This window comes from Zosterops lateralis (genome assembly GCF_965231275.1).
Source record: "Zosterops lateralis genome assembly, chromosome: 3".
Classification (NCBI taxonomy): Eukaryota; Metazoa; Chordata; class Aves; order Passeriformes; family Zosteropidae; genus Zosterops; species Zosterops lateralis.
The window spans coordinates 48399913-48417846 of record NC_139764.1 but is presented as its reverse complement, the minus strand read 5'-3'; the positions used below and the strand labels follow the sequence as shown (position 1 = coordinate 48417846).

The window sequence follows — 17934 nt, the reverse complement described above, 5'->3', positions numbered from 1 at the left end:
GTTGTGAACTGCTTACACCTATGCTTTAGGGCAAGGAGTCTCAGGCTTCTAAACTATTGATGAGGCCGATGTTCTGGTCTGGCCATAACCATGTTATTCTCTGCTTTCTCCACTGACAAGGAGGGTCACTTGTATGCTATGTAATAATGCATTTGTGTGCACTTCACTCTTACCTGCAATCATTTCTAACACCCAAAGCCCAGACTGGCAGGAGAAGCAGAAAAAAAAAAATGCATGGAATTTTTTACAGTGTATAGCTTTTGGGCCATATCATTTAATGTGTAAAATCTTTATGATTTGAGATGAAAAAGAAAGGCTACTTAATAAATCTCGTCTTCTAAGGAGTTCAGTTTCAAGTGATGTTCAACATCCTTGGAATAGGATGGGGTTTTTTTTAATCTAATATGTTTATGTTGTAAATTTTCAAACCATTTGGAACTAACTAAAAAAGAAATTGGAATGTGCACTCTATTTGTGGCAATGCAACATAAAATGTGGGTTGTGTATATCTAACTATCTTATCATCCTTTTGATAGGCATTCAGTTATATATTCAATATTTTCAAATATTCATTTCTTTATCAACCATTAAGTACTTTTTTTTCAGATTGTCCAGCTGTGCAGTTTGAGTCCCATTGACTGTAATCCTCAAAACACTAGTGTGAGGCGGGATTTGTTTAAGTGTTTTCTCTTTTCCTAGCTTCAATTTTTTTCACACAAGTCAGATCTGAATAGTATTTCTCTGCTTCCTCAGTCATTTTTCTTCTCCTTTGGTAGAGTCCCTTATACTGTTTCACCTTTGTATCAATGTATTTTATGTTGAAACTCCTTTAGTGTGTATGCACATGTTAACAAACTCCATTAAAAAGAGGTTGTGGCTTTTGAGATTGCTGGTGGGTGATATATGGAGTCCCCTTCCCTACTGGTGGTGAGTAGGGTGCCTGGGTGCTCCCTGTAAGGCTAAAACAGACTCTCCTCCATCTCCCACTTGAGAGATGCTCTTGCCATGCCTCCTTTGCCAGGGAATAGCTCATGGGTTATTTGGGGTAGGTAGCCCGGATAACAAGAGCATTCTCATTTTCCATGCCTTCAGTTTAGGAGCTTCTCCTGCTGTATACCACACTGAAGGCATGGAAGGGTTTGGGAAAAGAGGATACTATCCATGAACTCCTTGCACCTGGACAGTCTTTAGTTGTGGCACAGCTTCCAGTGTTAAGAAACAAATAATTTGGAAGAGTTTCAGCTCTTCAAAGGTATCTGCTGGTTTCCTCCTAGCTGATCATTGTTCCCTCTTCTGTCACATTGTTTTCCTCTATGTACCAGCTCCACAATCAACTGAAGTTTTAAGGCTTAGGAAATTACTTCATCTGCCTCCCAGCTCCAGCAGCTAATGAATTGTTCTTTTATGGCCCATTTCCACTGCAGACTGATGCAAACATAAAAAATAAGACAATATATTGTTTGTTTGTTTGGTTTTGGTTTTGTGTTATACTATCAGGTTTTTTAAACTCTTAGAAATGAAAAAACTGTCCCATCCTCAGCTGAAGATAGCCAGGATCTGGGATTGCTAAGAGGAGCCTACAGCTGTACAGTATTAATTCTGTCTCTTCTGTTGTCTGTTGGGGTTTTTTTTCTCAACAGTGAGTTGAGAAGATGCTGTAGGTGCTGTTTGACTAGGCAAGAAAGGGTGAAAAAAATACAATAAAACCTAAAAATTAGTTCAGTCATTTTGATTTTTATTTTGTGAAGATTGTTTCTTCTGCTTCCACCTTCTTTGAGAAAGAAAAAAAAAAAGTGTGCCCAGACTATCTGAAGCACACTGACAAAGCTTGCCAGTTGCTCCAAATGACAGGCAAAACAATTTACACCATGTAATAAGAGTTGTTCATGAGTGTTTCTGAACAAAGGTGGTTCTTTTCTCAATCAGAAGTGCAGTCAGACTGAATTTTCAAATTTCATTTATTTCTAATTTATTAGTGGTTGTTCTGATGGCAAACATGCAAAAGTAAGGGCATAATATAAATGGATTCTTTTCCTTTTAAGATTACTTGGAGCTTTAATCCAAGCCAGCCATTGGGTGCAAAAGGAGATTGCAAAAACCAGCTGCAATGAACATAAGAATTTGATTCCACTTCTTCTGTAATTTGTACAAATCACAGAATTAAAAAATATTTCTTAGATAAACTCAGCATTTAAGATGTTTTCAGAAAAGATTAATCTTGTGACTAAATGCTAATGTATACGGCTGTAGAGTTCATAAATCAAAATTATTGGCAGAAACATTAATGTTTTTAGCTGAGAATTTTAACAATTAAAATTGTCCAATCAAAGAAATGTGCTAAGAAAGCACTTGAGAAATAATAACTATACTGCTGACAGGTCTATTAACTAGGTGCTTTACTGTGAGTGTACAAGCAGTATCTTCCTTCCCAGTGCCTGTATCTGGAAATATTTTCTTGATCTCTTTCAGCATCAATTTTTTCCATTGTTACACTCATCCTGGTTCATCCATTTATACTGCAGGGCTTGACACCTACCTTAGGAAAATGGAATCAGTGAAGGAAAAGTACATGGAAGTAGACATGGTTATTCAGGAAGAAAATGTGATTATTGTTAAGTTAAGCTTGTTAAGCTCAAGTTGTCTTTCTGGCTGCTGCTCTTGCTTTAAGCTATTTCACATTGTGACTTGGGGTAACTTCCAGTCTCAGTTTTAGAGTGATTGTGCTTCTGTCCCTAACCAACTGAAGCATGACATAGTTTTTTAGCATAAGATGCTGATATTCATTAGCAGCTGAAATATTTCATTCTTCATGGAATCACAGAATAGTTTTGTTTGGAAGGGCCTTTAAAAGGTCATCTAGACCAACTGCCTTGCAATGAGCAGGGTCATCTTCTGCTTGATCAGGTTGTTGAGCCTGTGCAATCTGGCCTTAAATGTTTTCAGGGATAGAAAATCTACCACCTTTCTGGGCAGCTTGTTCTAGTGTTTTGCTATCGTCATTGAAATTTTTTTTTTTTCTTAATAACTAGTCTAAATCTGCCTTCTTTTAGTATAAACCATTACTACTTGTCCTATTGAAACAGGCCCTGTTAAAAGCTTTTGTTCTCAGCTTTCTTGTAAGTCCCCTTTGAGTACTGAAAAGCCACAATAAGGTCTCCCTGGAGTCTTCAGGGACTTTCTCAACTTTCTCAGCCTTTCTTCAGAGTGATGGAACATCTCTCCTCTGGTGAGATTTTTGGCCTTCCTGTGGATCTGTTCTTACAGCTCCACATATTTCCCATGCTGGAGACCCCAGAGCTAGATTCAGTACTCCAGATGGGGTCTCACAGTAGCAGAGAGTATAGAATGACCTCCCTCAATTTGCTGGCCAGGTGCTCCTGATGCAGACGAGCAAGTGCACCTTGTCAGCACATGTCCAGCTTTTCATCTCTCAGCACCCCCAAGTCCTTCTCCACAGGTCTGCCCTCAGTCCCTTCATCCCCCAGCCTGAACTGATACTGAGGGTTGCCCTGACTCAGGTGCAGCACCATGCACCTGGCCTTGTTGAACTCCATGATGTTCTCAGGTACCCACTTCATGGGTCCAGGTGTAGATGGCATCCTGTCCTCCAAGTGTGTCAGCCACTCAGTTTAGTGTCATTTGCAGACCTGGTGAGGGTGCGCTCGATCCCTTCATCTGTTTTGTTAATGAAGACATTAAATAACACTGGTGCCAATATAGACCCTGGGGGACATCACTTGTCATTGTTGTCCATTGGGACTCAGAGCTGTGGCCATCCAACCAATTCCTTATCCATCCAGCAGCTCACCCTTTGAATCCATCTCTCTTGAATTAAGATAGAAGGATGTTACAGGGATGTTAAGGTGACTTTTTGGTGGTGAAGCTGTGCTGCCTCAAATCACCTTCCTGTGCACCATGTGGCCATAAGCCGCCATATAGTTTCATTTATTTGGCCTTGTTCTTCTCTCATTTATGGTTACAAATCAAGATTAGATGAAGCTAAATTCTTGTGAATGAGACAGTGGCCATTTGTAGCCATGACAATACAGAAATTAAAAGCTTGAGCTGCAGCATTACTGAATGAAAAGAAGTGTATGTGGAAATGTAACGAGATGGTGTCTTTTGATCTTGCAGACCTCTTCAAGGAGGTGGCAGGCCCTACAGAAATGTGTGACCAGAGGCAGCTGGGCCTTCTGCTACATGATGCTATCCAGATCCCACGACAGCTTGGGGAAGTGGCAGCCTTTGGTGGCAGCAACATTGAACCCAGTGTGCGCAGCTGCTTCCAACAGGTGAGATAAAGACCTTCATGTGAAGAACAAAACAAAACCAAACCAAACCCTCTCTGAAGTCTCCAGTTTCACTTATATACAATTATGTAAAAAGAAGAGAGGAATATAAAAACATCCACTGAGTTTTGAATAGAAATGAATATGCTCTCGCAATTATGTATGGGAAATTCATGTGAAAATGCAGCTTTAAAACATAGTTTACAGTTTAGAAGATGATCAAACAGACTATGTTTTGCCAAAAGAATACATAAATCTTCATGATTCTGACAGTGGTGTGTTTGCTGCTCTAAAAGCTGTTAAAAATGTTATAGTAGCCAATCATCCTGCTTTGCATTGTTGAATGCAACCTGATGCTGTGAGAACAACATGCTTTTTCCAGCTGGAATAAGGCATGATCTCAGCAGAACAAGAAAATGATATTGATAGTAATTTTTGACCTTGTGCATCGGGAAATTATTTAGCATTATGTTACTGACGAAAGACCTTGCAGTTGCACGAAACTTCAAGCATAGTCTTTTTTATGTTGTGAGGGTTTATGCAGCAGATCAGAACATGGAATAAAGCTCTAGCAGCCTGCTGTGCAACTCCACACTACATGCAGGGGGTTAATGAGCCTGCAAGGAGTGTCTGTCTGTTTAAAGAAGATGAGAATTAAAAACAGGATGTTGTAATGGAACACAACTAACTGACTTTTTCAAGGATGCCTAAGGCTCCAAATGTTAGCTAGTGATAGTTATACCGCTTTGGTGCATTATTTTTGTGAAAGCAGCTGACTTTGAGCATTGTCAGAAATTGTATATGGTTTAAAAATGCACCATGGCTTATATAAAATTACTGACTTGGATATTTCTGATTTTATTGAATTGAATATAAAAAATTTTGGTGAACTTTCAGAGGATCTTCTTTTGCCAGTCTCTCATAGAAATTTCTACATTTTTATCCAGTTCTTTGAAAAATGCAATTGTGCTGGCTTTTTTCCAGAACTATTAGATTAATTTCTGGACTCAGGCGATTAGGATTGGATGAGTGTTTGTGCAGATCATGAATAATTTGGTAGATACTCATGGAAGTTGGTTTGACCAATTAACCATGTAAAGCTTCCCCTGATGTTTTAACATTGCTGCTTCAGACAATAAGGGATGGTGCTTGACATATCTATCACTGGCCTTGAGTGGTTTGAGTCATGCTGAAATAAATCATTTATTTGTTATTTGCAGAATTTGTGTGACAGAGGAATGATCTTTATGCCTCTCAAGGATCTGCCTCATCTTTCATGCTATTCAATTATGGGTGAGGGGTACTAGCAAGACAGTGTTTAAATACTTGACGTGTTATTACGATTATACCGATGATGAGGCTGCATCCCTCATCTCATGTGAATAGTTCAACCTCAGTCCTTGGTTGTTAGGACAGCATAGAGAAAATGTGCAGCTGCATGTCAGTTATCTCAGCCCAGTGAAAACAAGCTGGTGGGGAAGAAACACTTTTCTTTCATGTTTCTCCCTCTTAATGCCAAAAATGGACTTGGACCACGAATAGGTTAAGAAGCCTAAGCATTGCTTTACATCATGTATTACCATTTAAGAATAACTTTAATTTTAATCTTTATTTTATTCCTTTCATTGAGCTCAGAAATATGACCTCTGTTATTGCTAATGAAGTTGATGAATACAATATCTTTATAGCTAGGCTCCTCTGGTGGTTACAACTTAAAAAAATGTTGAAGTGCATTTGTTTGCTTCTTAAAACAATTGTGTTAATGTATTAGCTCTGCTATATTCTTGCAGTGATTGCCTAGAAATGGCAGATTCCTTTCTTGCTCTTTATTTCCCTGTTTATTTGTTATGTGTGTGTTATGTTAAATGTGCTCACTAGAAAGAATGCCGTGGGCTTAGAACACAATAAAAAAATGATGAGTCTTGAGGCAATCAGTATACTCATGCAAACACTACTGACTTTTAGCATTTTGTCATTAATCTTAAGTCAGAAGACAATCACGTCTTCAGTATGCATGAAGTGCAGAATGTGCTTCTCTTTCATGCTCACACTTATTTTTCAAGTGCTTTCAGTTGAAAGATGACTGAATTCTGCTATGCACTCTGTTACTTCTTTACTATGTCCTCCACCTTTGCTACCATCTGTCTACTCTACCACAGTTGTTTAGTCTTCTAAAGTATAACTGACTTGTTTTCTTTATTTTCTTTTTCATTGAGGCTATTTCTTGTATCCTCTAAATGTTTTTGGATTAAACTGTCATGGAAAGAATTCATGCAAGTTGTTGGGGTTTTTCTTCCATAGAATCCTAAGGAAAATCTGCTTGTGGGTGTCTGTTGTTTTGGTTTGTGGTTTGGGGTTTTTTGTTTGTTTGGGGTTTTTGGGTTTTTTTGGTGCTTGTTTTTTTAAAAATTTGAATGGTTTTTTTTTCTCTCCACAGAACCACAACAAGCCAGAAATAACTGTAAAGCAATTTATAGATTGGATGCGCTTAGAACCACAGTCTATGGTGTGGTTACCAGTTCTACACCGCGTGGCAGCTGCAGAAACAGCAAAACATCAGGCCAAGTGCAACATCTGTAAAGAGTGTCCAATTGTTGGATTTAGGTAAGAGGAGAGGTGTTAGGTGCAATGTTTTTCTGAAAATATCCACAATTTTAAGTCTTCCAACAAGCGAAGTTCTTTCTGTCCATTTTTCCACCGTTTTCCTTCTTTAAGATGGGATTTGTCACCCATGATGAGGCCACATTGTGGCCTGAGCTGGTGCAGTTCTGGCTCATGCAGTGCCAGTGTTAGACACCCAGTGGTCTTGTGGCTGACAGGAGGTACAGGGTGGGCTGTCATCAGATGTTTTTGGATTGGTGGATCCAAGAGATAGCAAATGAAGTATAAATGCCCCCCATATGTTCTGTAAGCACAAGATCATAAGGAGGTGCTCAAAAACAAAAAACATGGACTGTCATAAGGGTATAAGGCTTGGGAAACTAACTTATGCCAGGCAGTATAAAACACCCTTCAGCATCAATCTTGCCTTGCTTGAAACAAACACTGTCATGTTGCTGTGATGAGACTTGCAAAGTCCCTGTCTATGTCCCTGAACATAATCTAACTTCTGTCTTTTCAAAGAAAGGTGTGAATTCTAAAAGAAAATGTTATATGAGGAATATTCCCATGTTATTCTCCTAAACTGTAGTTGGTACCCTTAGTAAATATTGCTATGACTAACATGCATTTGTAAATTGCTCTAAAGTGATGCAACTCCCATATCCAAAATCTGCACTAGAGGCTAGAACTAGAGTTCAGCATAACTGGCTTTTTCCTCTGCTGTGGTCATGGAGTCTAATGTATTGTCTAGGAAAAACATAAAGCAGTCTATCATTTAAGTGCTTCTAAGATCTTTCTTTAGAAATCTAGGTTTTTGAGTAATTTTTGTTCATTGTGCTTTCTGTTCTTCATCTTTCTGTTATTTTAGAGGATAATAATATGAATCCTGAGGTCAGATTCATCTTGCCTAGTTTTAGGAAAGCTGGCTGTAGTCAATCTTATGGGATTGAGCTAGCAACTCTTTTTTTATTATAAATGTAGGTATGTGAGTATTTGCAGAAGTAATAATCTGATCAAACTTTACCTCTCTTAAGAGATGAAATTCTCTAAGTGTTCTTGCTTTATTATTGTTTGAGGAAGCATAGGAGGACAAAGCTCTAGCTCAGCTAAGTTATACTATGTGCAGGAGGGCAGAGAGAAAAGAAGACAAAGACCCATTTAGAATGGGTCATTCTAAATAATTTCTACAATGAAGTTAGAGATGTGCAACAACAAAAGCATCTAGCATCATAACAGAAGGTAAATGTAGCCATTTATTGCACAGGCTCTGAGAAAAGATTATAAACAAGTTGGATCAGCATCTTTAAAGTGAACCTTTACATTTATAGACACATATTCTCTTGCAAAACAAAACATAAAACTCAACAGGGAAAAATGTGGATGGGTACTGAAAACTTTTCTCAGGAAGCAGTTTAATTTAAACTTTAACTATTCAGTAGCTATTCAGTTTGGTTCAGTTAGCTTATTTTAGTTTCATAAAAATGATATAGCCTCATCCAGTCAGAACAACCATAGCATAGAAACATGGGTCGAATCTGGAATTGAATTGTTGATTTAGTCTAAATAAATAAATAGATAAATAAATCATGCTCCTGGTGATTACATTTAGTACAAGAGATACTGTAGATGTTTGTTACCCTATTTATACATGCATTCTCTTGAAAAAACAACCAAAAGTAAACAAATCATTGTATATTTTTAACTGAATTTAAACTATTTTTACAATTAATGAATTCTTGAGAATTTAATTTATCAAGAAATTAAAATGTGTGTAGAATTTCTCAGCATCAAAATTACTTACAAACCTTTAATTTAACTATTGAGTGTAAAAACTAAAATAAACCTGGTTTATTAAAAATATTTTTTTTTATTTAGAATAAAGTTTGGTTTATGAAAGTTTCTTTGAGATAACACATGAATAGTAAATAGAGGAAAAGAAAAACTAAAGCAATATAGTTTAAGTCAGTAGAAACTTTAAAATGATAAATTCTTACCAATCCATAAATGAAACTGATGCCTTTAAGATTTTCTACATCGAAGCCACTTGGGCAGCAGATGATTGACAATGGCTCTCTACATTGATATGGAGACAGGAACTTTTAAATACTCGGTGAGGTGTTGAGAGTAGGAAGGTGTGGACTAAGAGGGCAGCAGGTTTGCTGTGTCCCCTGCAGCTGCTGCAGTGGCACTGATGTCCCTAGGCCTGCAGCCCTGATGAGTGTTGGCTGTGCCACGTTCTGGTTGTGCACACTCACACACTTCAAAGTTCTCTCGGAGCTAATCCCAACAAACTCACTGTGTCCTTGTGTTGCTGCTGCTGAAAAGCAGGTCACACCATTTCAGAGAGTAATTTGCTTTGTGAGGCTTAATTAGAAGCAAAGCTTTAATCACTTTGTTTAATGTCCCCACAGGTACCGAAGCTTAAAACATTTCAACTATGATGTCTGTCAGAGCTGTTTCTTTTCTGGCCGTACAGCAAAGGGGCATAAATTGCATTATCCGATGGTGGAGTACTGTATACCTGTGAGTACCAATTTACTCAGTGTTTCTAATGGACAACAACCCAGATTTGAGGTCTAAATTTTTTTTCATAATCTTTGTTACCTAGCCAGGATTTCTTTCTCATATGCTTAATATGGCTTGTCTTCCCACCTTTCTCTTTGGAAGGCATCAGGAACTTTTCAGGTTTTGCTGATTTTATGTGGGGAGCTTTTCGATTCTATAGAAATGGGTAGCACTATCCACCTCTGAGAGAACTCAAACTTCACTTCTGATTGGTGAAACAAAGCTTAAATATTAAATATAACTACTGTTCTTGTATACTCAGATATATACACACAAGATAATGTTAAGAACATGTCAGAGAAAAAGGACTTGCTTTACTATTGCAATACCATGGCAAAGAGTATTTAATATTCTAGTAATATATATTAATATTTTTAGGGGGGTGTGATCTGTCTTTGTTTTCAAGTCCAGAATTTCCTTGCTTCGTGAAAATGTGGTTAGAAATAGGTTGTGTTTCATTCTGTTGTGTAATTGCTGTACTGGGATATATAAAAGTTGATGTGTAGCTGGAACAAAATGAACAGAATTGATAGTTTCTAACCACAGATGATTTGGAGATTCTAACCAGAAATGGTATGAGGTATTTACTGGCAGTAGCTGACAAAAATTAATTTTATAACACTGTATTTTCCTAATGATATTTCAAACACAATTTTTTAAGGAGATTCCTAGGCGTCTTTCTTAACTGAAGGAGTGGCTGGGTTGTTACATGCAAATATCACTCTCACTTTTTTTTATCAGATAGTTGTTTACATTCACAAATTTTAACCAAGTCACAAATAAATTAATAGAATAGTTGGTATGTGCTCTGTACGACAGTGGTGGAAGATCTACGTGCCCATAAAAATTCAGACTAGAATGTAACTAGAGCTGATTCAATATAACCAATTTTTCAATAGTGTTACGAGATACTGTGGGTTCTTAAAGTAACAAAAATTCATTGAGTTATTTGACTCTTTTGCTGTAGTTGTTAGACTTACTACCTGTGTTTTCCCTCTCTTTTTTGTCTTGCATGTCGTCTGTAATGGAATTCAAATTCTATTAAGTAGTGGCTTTCCTTCATTATGGTCAGAAAAAAATATGACTAATGTTAATATATGTTCATTTATTCAATAACCAAATGTTAGGATTTAATTGATAAATTGGCATGTCAGGGTATACTCTGAAGAACATTTTTTAAGTAGATTTTTTGTTTTTTCAGCTGGTTTTAATGTTTATTATATTTTATGACATGGCTATTCTAACTTCAGGATTTGGAGGTCTATGAGTAGACATTAAAAATAAACTTTTCTCCTTATAAACCTCGTCTTTAGTGGAACAGAAATGTTCTTTGTTGCTGCCTATAATATGCAGAAAATTCAGAAATTGAGGTGTAAGGGGTGTTGAAATAGATAATGCTGCTGATCTGCAGGATAAGATATCCTTCCTGTTGAGTTAGTCAAATACAGATTACATCTGGTGTGGGGTATTGTTTGTTCCCTAGAACATGATGGTATATTTCTGAAGAATTCCAGGTTTTGTCTGAAGCAGCAGATTTGATATCTAAGATGAATTTTCCATTCTTGTTAAACAAGTTCACATTATGTAACTGTGAGCCATCCCATTTACAAGTGAAGGCTGACAAATTGAAAAATATATTCTGGAAATGGCTGGAATCCTCTCTGTCCCTGGGAATAGAGATAGCTTGTATTATAATGAAGATTTCTGTTACTGCTGCAGAAAGTATGTAGTTTTAAAGCAATATTAGGTGTAAAATAAGGTAACATAAGGCAAAAGTCCCTTCTTTCCATGAAATATAGGAGAAATGAGGTTCATCCACTGTGGGATAAGAAGGGGAGTAAAATGACATTCTTGATTAAGGCCAGTTTAAAAGAAGGAAAAGGAAGGAACTTGGGAAAGTTTTAAGTAGGGCAGAATAAAATAAATGGCATATAATTTAGGTGATGCATAAAACTAGAGATTCAGCACTCACCCCTGCTAATTTGGAAGCTGAATATGGGAGCTGGAATTTTATTTGGGTCCTGATGTGAGTACACTCTGCTACCTCTATTTCTGTAAAAAGAAATGACCCATTATATGAACAGACCTAGATGCCTGTTAAACTTCCATAATCAGTACCCACATGCAATCTATTTTAACTAGTCTTATTTGGTCTAGGATTGAAGAATTGATTTCACAGAAAGAATCCTGTATTATTTATTCTTACTATTAGTAGTAATTCACTATGGTTGGTATACTAATTTGTTGCTAAATCTCTCTATATATTGAATTCATTAAATGTAATACAGTAGTCAAGAACTGCAAAATTTTTTGCAGGTAGTAGAATAGCTTATATCTTTAAATGGAATAATGCCTGAAAAATAGCATAGACCTGGGTCTGTGAAATAAAAGTACCAAAGGCCACTGAATTGTTCATTAGAATCCATTATATTAGAGTACAAATAGCTGGAACAGGAAGAGTGCATCCACCCTGCCTTTTCAACAAAATTCAAAGGCTGCTGATGTTAAAATGTTGCTTTCTTGGCCACTGTTGAAAAGCAGAGTACAAATGCATGTACTCATCAAACTGCATTAATAAAATCTAGCTTCACTTTCTTACTACTAATGCATATTGATACATTTTTATCAAGAATACTCACAATAAATAGGTTAAAAAAATGCTTCCATTACTTAAGCTGACATTTAGAACTGGAGCTTAGTCACAGATGGAGGGAAGACCATTTAATTGTCTTCAGGTGAACAGTTCAGTGTAGGGTATAAAGGGATTTTTCAGAAGCACCATAAGTTCTTATCAAATTTAAAATAATGTGGAGAATGGGTTAAGGAATATGTTCTCCATTTTAACGAGTTTTGTGATATTTGTATTAGGTAAGATTTGCTTCATAATTTCAGATTAGGACCATTTACCTCTCATAGCTATATGTAGCTACTGCATTTTAATCTGTAAAGCCATTTTTCATTTTCCTACCTTGCAATTTAGTTTTCTTGATGATGAAATTTTTTTTTTAAAAAGGGCGTAATAATGAGTTATGTCTTTTCTTTCATCCAGGCTTTAGAGATCAGCATGAAAAGCATCTGAAAACATAATACGCTCTCGAGTATTAGAAATGCAAAATTTTTCTAGTTTGTTTTTCACCTTTACACATTCTTTCTCTTAAAAGATGGAAAAATAAGATTTTTAATATAGAATTTTACACAGATATGTAAAAATATTCTTAGATTTTCCTAGCACCTAATTTGGGAATAGTCCTACATAACTACCTACACAGTTTTTTTAGATTTTTTTTTTTAATGGAAATCTTCTCAATGGTGGCACTTGTGTTATATTAATGTGCCTGGGCTTAATGACAGCATACATTAGTGAAGTTCGCATCTCTTCTGGGAATCAGTTTCTCTCTGTATATTAAAACAGCTAATTGGTTTTGTGTTAGATATAATAAATGCAATTTATTATAAATGCAATTAAGAGAGTGATGATTTAAGTGCAGACTAGTCATCATTTTACATAGGTAATTTACATATTCTTTGAAAAAGGGAATAGTGAGAGATAAATAAAATTAAATATCTGTAGATGTATTATGAGTATTCTATACTATTTATTCATGTTTCATATATTTATTGTAATTTTTATATTATATGTTAGTTAATTTAAAGCTCTGCAATTCGCTTATTACAATATTGGTATTACTTTTTACTAATGAAATCTTGTCCTATTTCCAATTGATTGAAAGCATACACCAAGTGGGTTTTTAAGATATGTGTGGAAAACATATTTCAACATGCTCATTTTTTTTTTTCACTGCTTTCCATGAAATCCTGATTTCTTAAATTTTCGTTGGGTTACAAGTAATTGTACCTTAGTGTTGTGGTTTGAAAGCAAAATGAATGAGAGGCTCCAAGTCAGAGATATAATTTATTAAGAAGAAAGGTAAAAAGGTAAAAGTAAAATAAAATAAATGCAATAACACAAAGGATCACTGACAGAGTCAGAATACAACCTGAGCAGGATGGTGGAAGCAGTCCAGGTGAGGTGCTCTTCCTGAAGCAGTGATCCTGTAGAAAGGTCTGGGAGCTCTGCTCCTCTGGGAATCCAGTGGATAAGTGCTCTTGCACTGTTCCACATACCAGCTTATATCCAGGTGAGAATGCTTGACTCCTCCCCCTGGGCAGAGCATCTCACAATAGGATGAGGAGTGTAAAGTGGGTCCTTGATGGCCCATTAACAGAGATAACCCCTGGAGGGAGTTACCTGTGACTCACGGGCCATTAGCAGAAGACACCCCAAAGGTCATTAGCAGAAGACACTCCAAAGGCCGTTAGCAGAAGAGGCAGGGGGCTTGGGAAAACACTAGCCCACCTGGTTTCAACAGTTCATGAAGATGGTGATAGAATAAATACTTTGTGTACATCCTACACTGCAACCCAGGACACTTAGTTTGTTGCTTGTAACTCTCTTTATGCATGGCTGGTGTATTGAAGAGCGCTGATGCAATTTGTCAATTGTTACAGACTGTAGCTAGTGATATCTTGCAGTGTCTTGCTACCAATGGTTTTTTAGTTGTGTGCGGCAGCCATGGATATTATATGTTTCTTCCTGGAGTTTATCTTAGTCTAAGAACTGAGATTTTAAATTGAGTTCAAAAGCATGGTCTTTAGACTGAATTTTCAGTGAAGGTATTTTTTCAGTGAAAGTATTTTTTCTTTGCTTTTGAAGTAGCTCTGTAACAATGGTGCTATTTGTCCTATTGATTTGTGTGGAAATAGTCAAGAGGTCATGACATAAGGAAGTGTACAAGGTACCTGCTAGTTTTAATTTAGAAAATAGATTCTTCACAACAGTGCCTGGCTATTTTTTTTTTAAGGAAAATGTTATAGTACATCTCCCTTGGCATGATTTTGGATTGGACTATTTTGTGGTTATATGCCCAAAAGAAAAAAAAAAAATAGAAGATATTTTTCAGAGTTGCACCTTAACTGCATGTAAATCAAAATAGTTCTTTCAAATCTGGCCAAATTTCACTGTTTAGTATTTGCAGTGCTCAGTCAGAACAGTCATGTTAGTCCTCTTTCTGAGAATCAGGTTGTCATACCAAATAAAGAATACACCAGAGGAAAAGTCTGGCAGCTCAGTAGACATTTATTTCTACAATGTGTAGGTATTAAAATTTTCATTCCTTGGCCTTGAGGCAGAGTTCCATCTGATGGAGTTACTATTGCATGAGAATAAGCAGCCCTTTGCATTGCTTCATTTTCCTCCTTTGAATGGTGCAGTGGTTGGAGAGATGCTTTTTGAGAATGATTTTGTGAACCCTCCCTGGATTCACTTCTATTAAAATTCAGGGGTTCGAACCACCCTTGGTCACAAATTTGCTCTGTTTGTTGTCCAGTTTTTAAAGCCACATATGAGAAACTCCTATCAACACCAGGTTTTTTACTGTTTTTATTGCTTGTCTGATGTGCATTACAGAGTTTGTAACTGCATATATTATACATACATTAAAATATATAGATGAACATGGAAGTATTTTTATGTTTTGACAGCAGAGAATAGTTTGCCTGACCTGCCCCTAGGTCTCTTTGTAGTACATCAGGAAAATAATTGCAAAACTGCAGTGTTCCTCTCTATTTTCCATGTGGTTGTTCATCGGCTTTGGCATCCCTCGATGCTAACAAGCTTCTCTTGAAGCAGAGGGTACAGGAATGCAATTTGTAGTTTGTTACAGAGGCTGCACTGGAAGTCTGTAAAAGCTGTTGCAAATCTTCAGGTAATTCTGGAGGTGAATGGTCATGGTTTTTTTACTGCTGTTGCAAGAGAAAATGCTTAATAGTACCGACTGGAAAGGGATGTTCTGTTGAAATACTCAGCACAGTCTGAGCTCATACACTTTAAAGGCAGACTGTATACTATTGTTTCTTCCTGCAGATCTCTTTATTGCCATTGTTGCCTTGTATTTATTTTATGCCTATGTGTATCCCTGCTTCTGTAGCAGAAATTGGCTGAATAATATTACCAAAGTAGTGCTGCCATTATTGCTGTGATTATCACTGGTTTAAAGGGATTTTTAAAAGTAGTTGAATAAATTTTAATTTTGTTCTCAGGGATAGGGTGGTGGGCAGGGAGGGAGCAGAGAGGGATGGGGCTAGGCACTTAGCTGTTTTGGAAGAGGCTGCATCAGTCACAAGCAGTAAAAAAGCTGCTGTGAAGGATGGAAGATGCTGATTTTAAGTTGTGAATTTAGACTTGTGGAATCTTGTGGCAAATCTATGTCCTTATCTTATTCTGTGGTGGTAAGGACACCACCGAATCACTGAGTTTGTTACTTCAGGCACTAATTGTTCTTATCAGGCCTACATGTGCTTTTGAACAGTGCCTATACACAGTGTCCACCACTTCATCTGTGTTTTTGGTTTTTTTTTTTTACTCTGGAATATTACAAGTGTAGTGGCAGAATCCCATAGGAAGTGATTTAGTAACTTGAGAAAATGCTTATGAAAATCTTGGTCATTGCAGCAGAGAATGGTTTAGCACATAGCACTCCCATCTTGTGGTAGAATTTTCTGTTCTAGGTCTAGAATGGGAGGCAGTGAGTATTTTTTTCAAATTTTGTGAATATCAAGTGATGTATCTTACCAACTGAGTTTTGCCCTTTTTTATTTTTTCTCAAAAATTAAATTCTTGTGGTTTTTAAGAATGGATATAAATGCTTAGCTTAAGACTTGAACCTGTGTCAATTTTTCTCTAATTTATAAAGTAATTGGTAAATGCGTTTTTTACTGGGAATTTGAAGCCTCGATATTATTTTCCAGTAGAAGAGAATTTTTAGGTGCATTAGCATTATTATTGTACCGTATCTCATGATACGAAAAAGGCAATTTTCGTATCATTGAAATTTTAAAGTTCTTCCTTGTATTCTTTTTCAGGACAGTACTAGTGATATAAATCAATAATATTGACATTAAATCAGTACTATTTAGCAATGTTGAATTTTATTTCTTTTTTTATTTTTAAGACAACATCTGGGGAAGATGTACGGGACTTCACGAAGGTGCTGAAGAATAAATTCCGGTCAAAGAAGTATTTTGCAAAGCATCCCCGACTTGGCTACTTACCTGTGCAAACAGTGCTGGAGGGTGACAACCTGGAGACGTAAGCTTGGTTCATAGAGCAGCTCCTCCTGGAGTCACTGGTCTCTTCTATCAGAAACAAAAAGCTGAAACTCAAAAGATGGCCCACAACAGTTGCAGAGCCTTGTGCTAATTATTCTGTATTGTTTCACATTATTTTCAGATCGTCTCTATTATTTTTAAAGTAGCATATTTTATGCTTGGATTTTTATCAGCATTGTATTATAAAGCCATGGACTTTACCCATGTCCATGGTAATGGACAAAGCAGGTAATTTTGGTGGGGGCTGAATTGCTGTTTTACAGAGAGTACTTTTGAGGAGACTGGGTTTTTCGAACTGTACTGCTTATTTGATTATGTTAAAATTCCTGGAATTAGAAATGTCTGACTTAATTAGGGTCCTACAGGCTTCAGAAATATTGGTAGCCTAATCAGAGAGAGCACTCTCAGTGTCTCCATGGTATTATTTATGGCCCTGACAGAAGTGCTCCACTTTATTTACTCACTTGGCAGTTGTCAGCAGAAGACATTCTTACAAGAGCAAAAATTAAGATGTGTTGACAGGGTGCTAGAATTAGTTTCATGGCTTGACTGTCCCTCAGATCCTGGAGTCTGTGGCACCGCTGCACTGTCTGAGCACAGCACCACTTAGCAACAGCCCAGGCGAGGCTTCAGCAAAGACACTCTGCATTCACACAGCAGCTCAGTGCCAGTGCCCACGGTCTGAGGGCTTTCATGACTGTAGGGCTGTGCCTGTAATAAGTAAACAAAACCTCCTCATTAGCAGTATAAGATACAGGAGGAAGTAATCTGAAAACTGCTTGATTGCTGAAAGCTTGGCTTCTAAGGAAGCAATACGCATTCAAATGTTATCCACCAGGGCAGTCTTCAGCTGCCACCAACACAGGAAAGCAAAGCTGCTTTAATGTGATGAAAGTTTGCCCGTGCTGACAGAAATTGGAATGATAAAACTATAATCACAGGTCAGGATAAAATTCTGTCAGTCCAGTCATGTGGGAAATACACAGATAAATTGTCAACACCATGCTGAGAAAACTCTTGGTATTGGTTCTCTGCCCTGCAGGTGGCAATAATACAGTAATACATTCCTTAAAAAAAATTAAAGAAAATAAAAAAAATCTTTTATAGTTATTCAAGTGTGAGAATATAATACAATATGTATTTATTTTTATGTTAAAAAAGAGGAGCATTGATAACTGTGACTTATGCTGGAGGGGTGGTTATTGGTGAGGTTTTTGTGCCCCACTTTTTTTAATATATTTTATTAGTTACCTTAAAATGAAAGTTCTAGTGCTTGAGCAGAATTTAAATTAATTTATTATGGTTTATGAAC

At 36.8% G+C, this 17934-nt stretch overlaps 1 protein-coding gene across 6 annotated transcripts in view; it reads left to right on the top strand.

Annotated features, from left to right (window-relative positions):
- UTRN (utrophin) overlaps positions 1-17934 on the top strand; it is a gene marked incomplete at its 3' end in the record, with an annotated part of 340309 nt that overhangs the window by 296837 nt on the left and 25538 nt on the right. For 5 of the 6 annotated variants that reach the window (XM_083856272.1, XM_083856271.1, XM_083856273.1 and 2 more), the window contains 4 exons: positions 4135-4292; positions 6727-6893; positions 9302-9413; positions 16466-16602. In XM_083856272.1, coding sequence (XP_083712398.1) covers positions 4135-4292; positions 6727-6893; positions 9302-9413; positions 16466-16602 — 574 coding nt within the window. Of the gene's footprint in view, positions 1-4134; positions 4293-6726; positions 6894-9301; positions 9414-16465; positions 16607-17934 lie in introns of those variants that run through there. The other variant, XM_083856274.1, reaches the window with a different exon arrangement.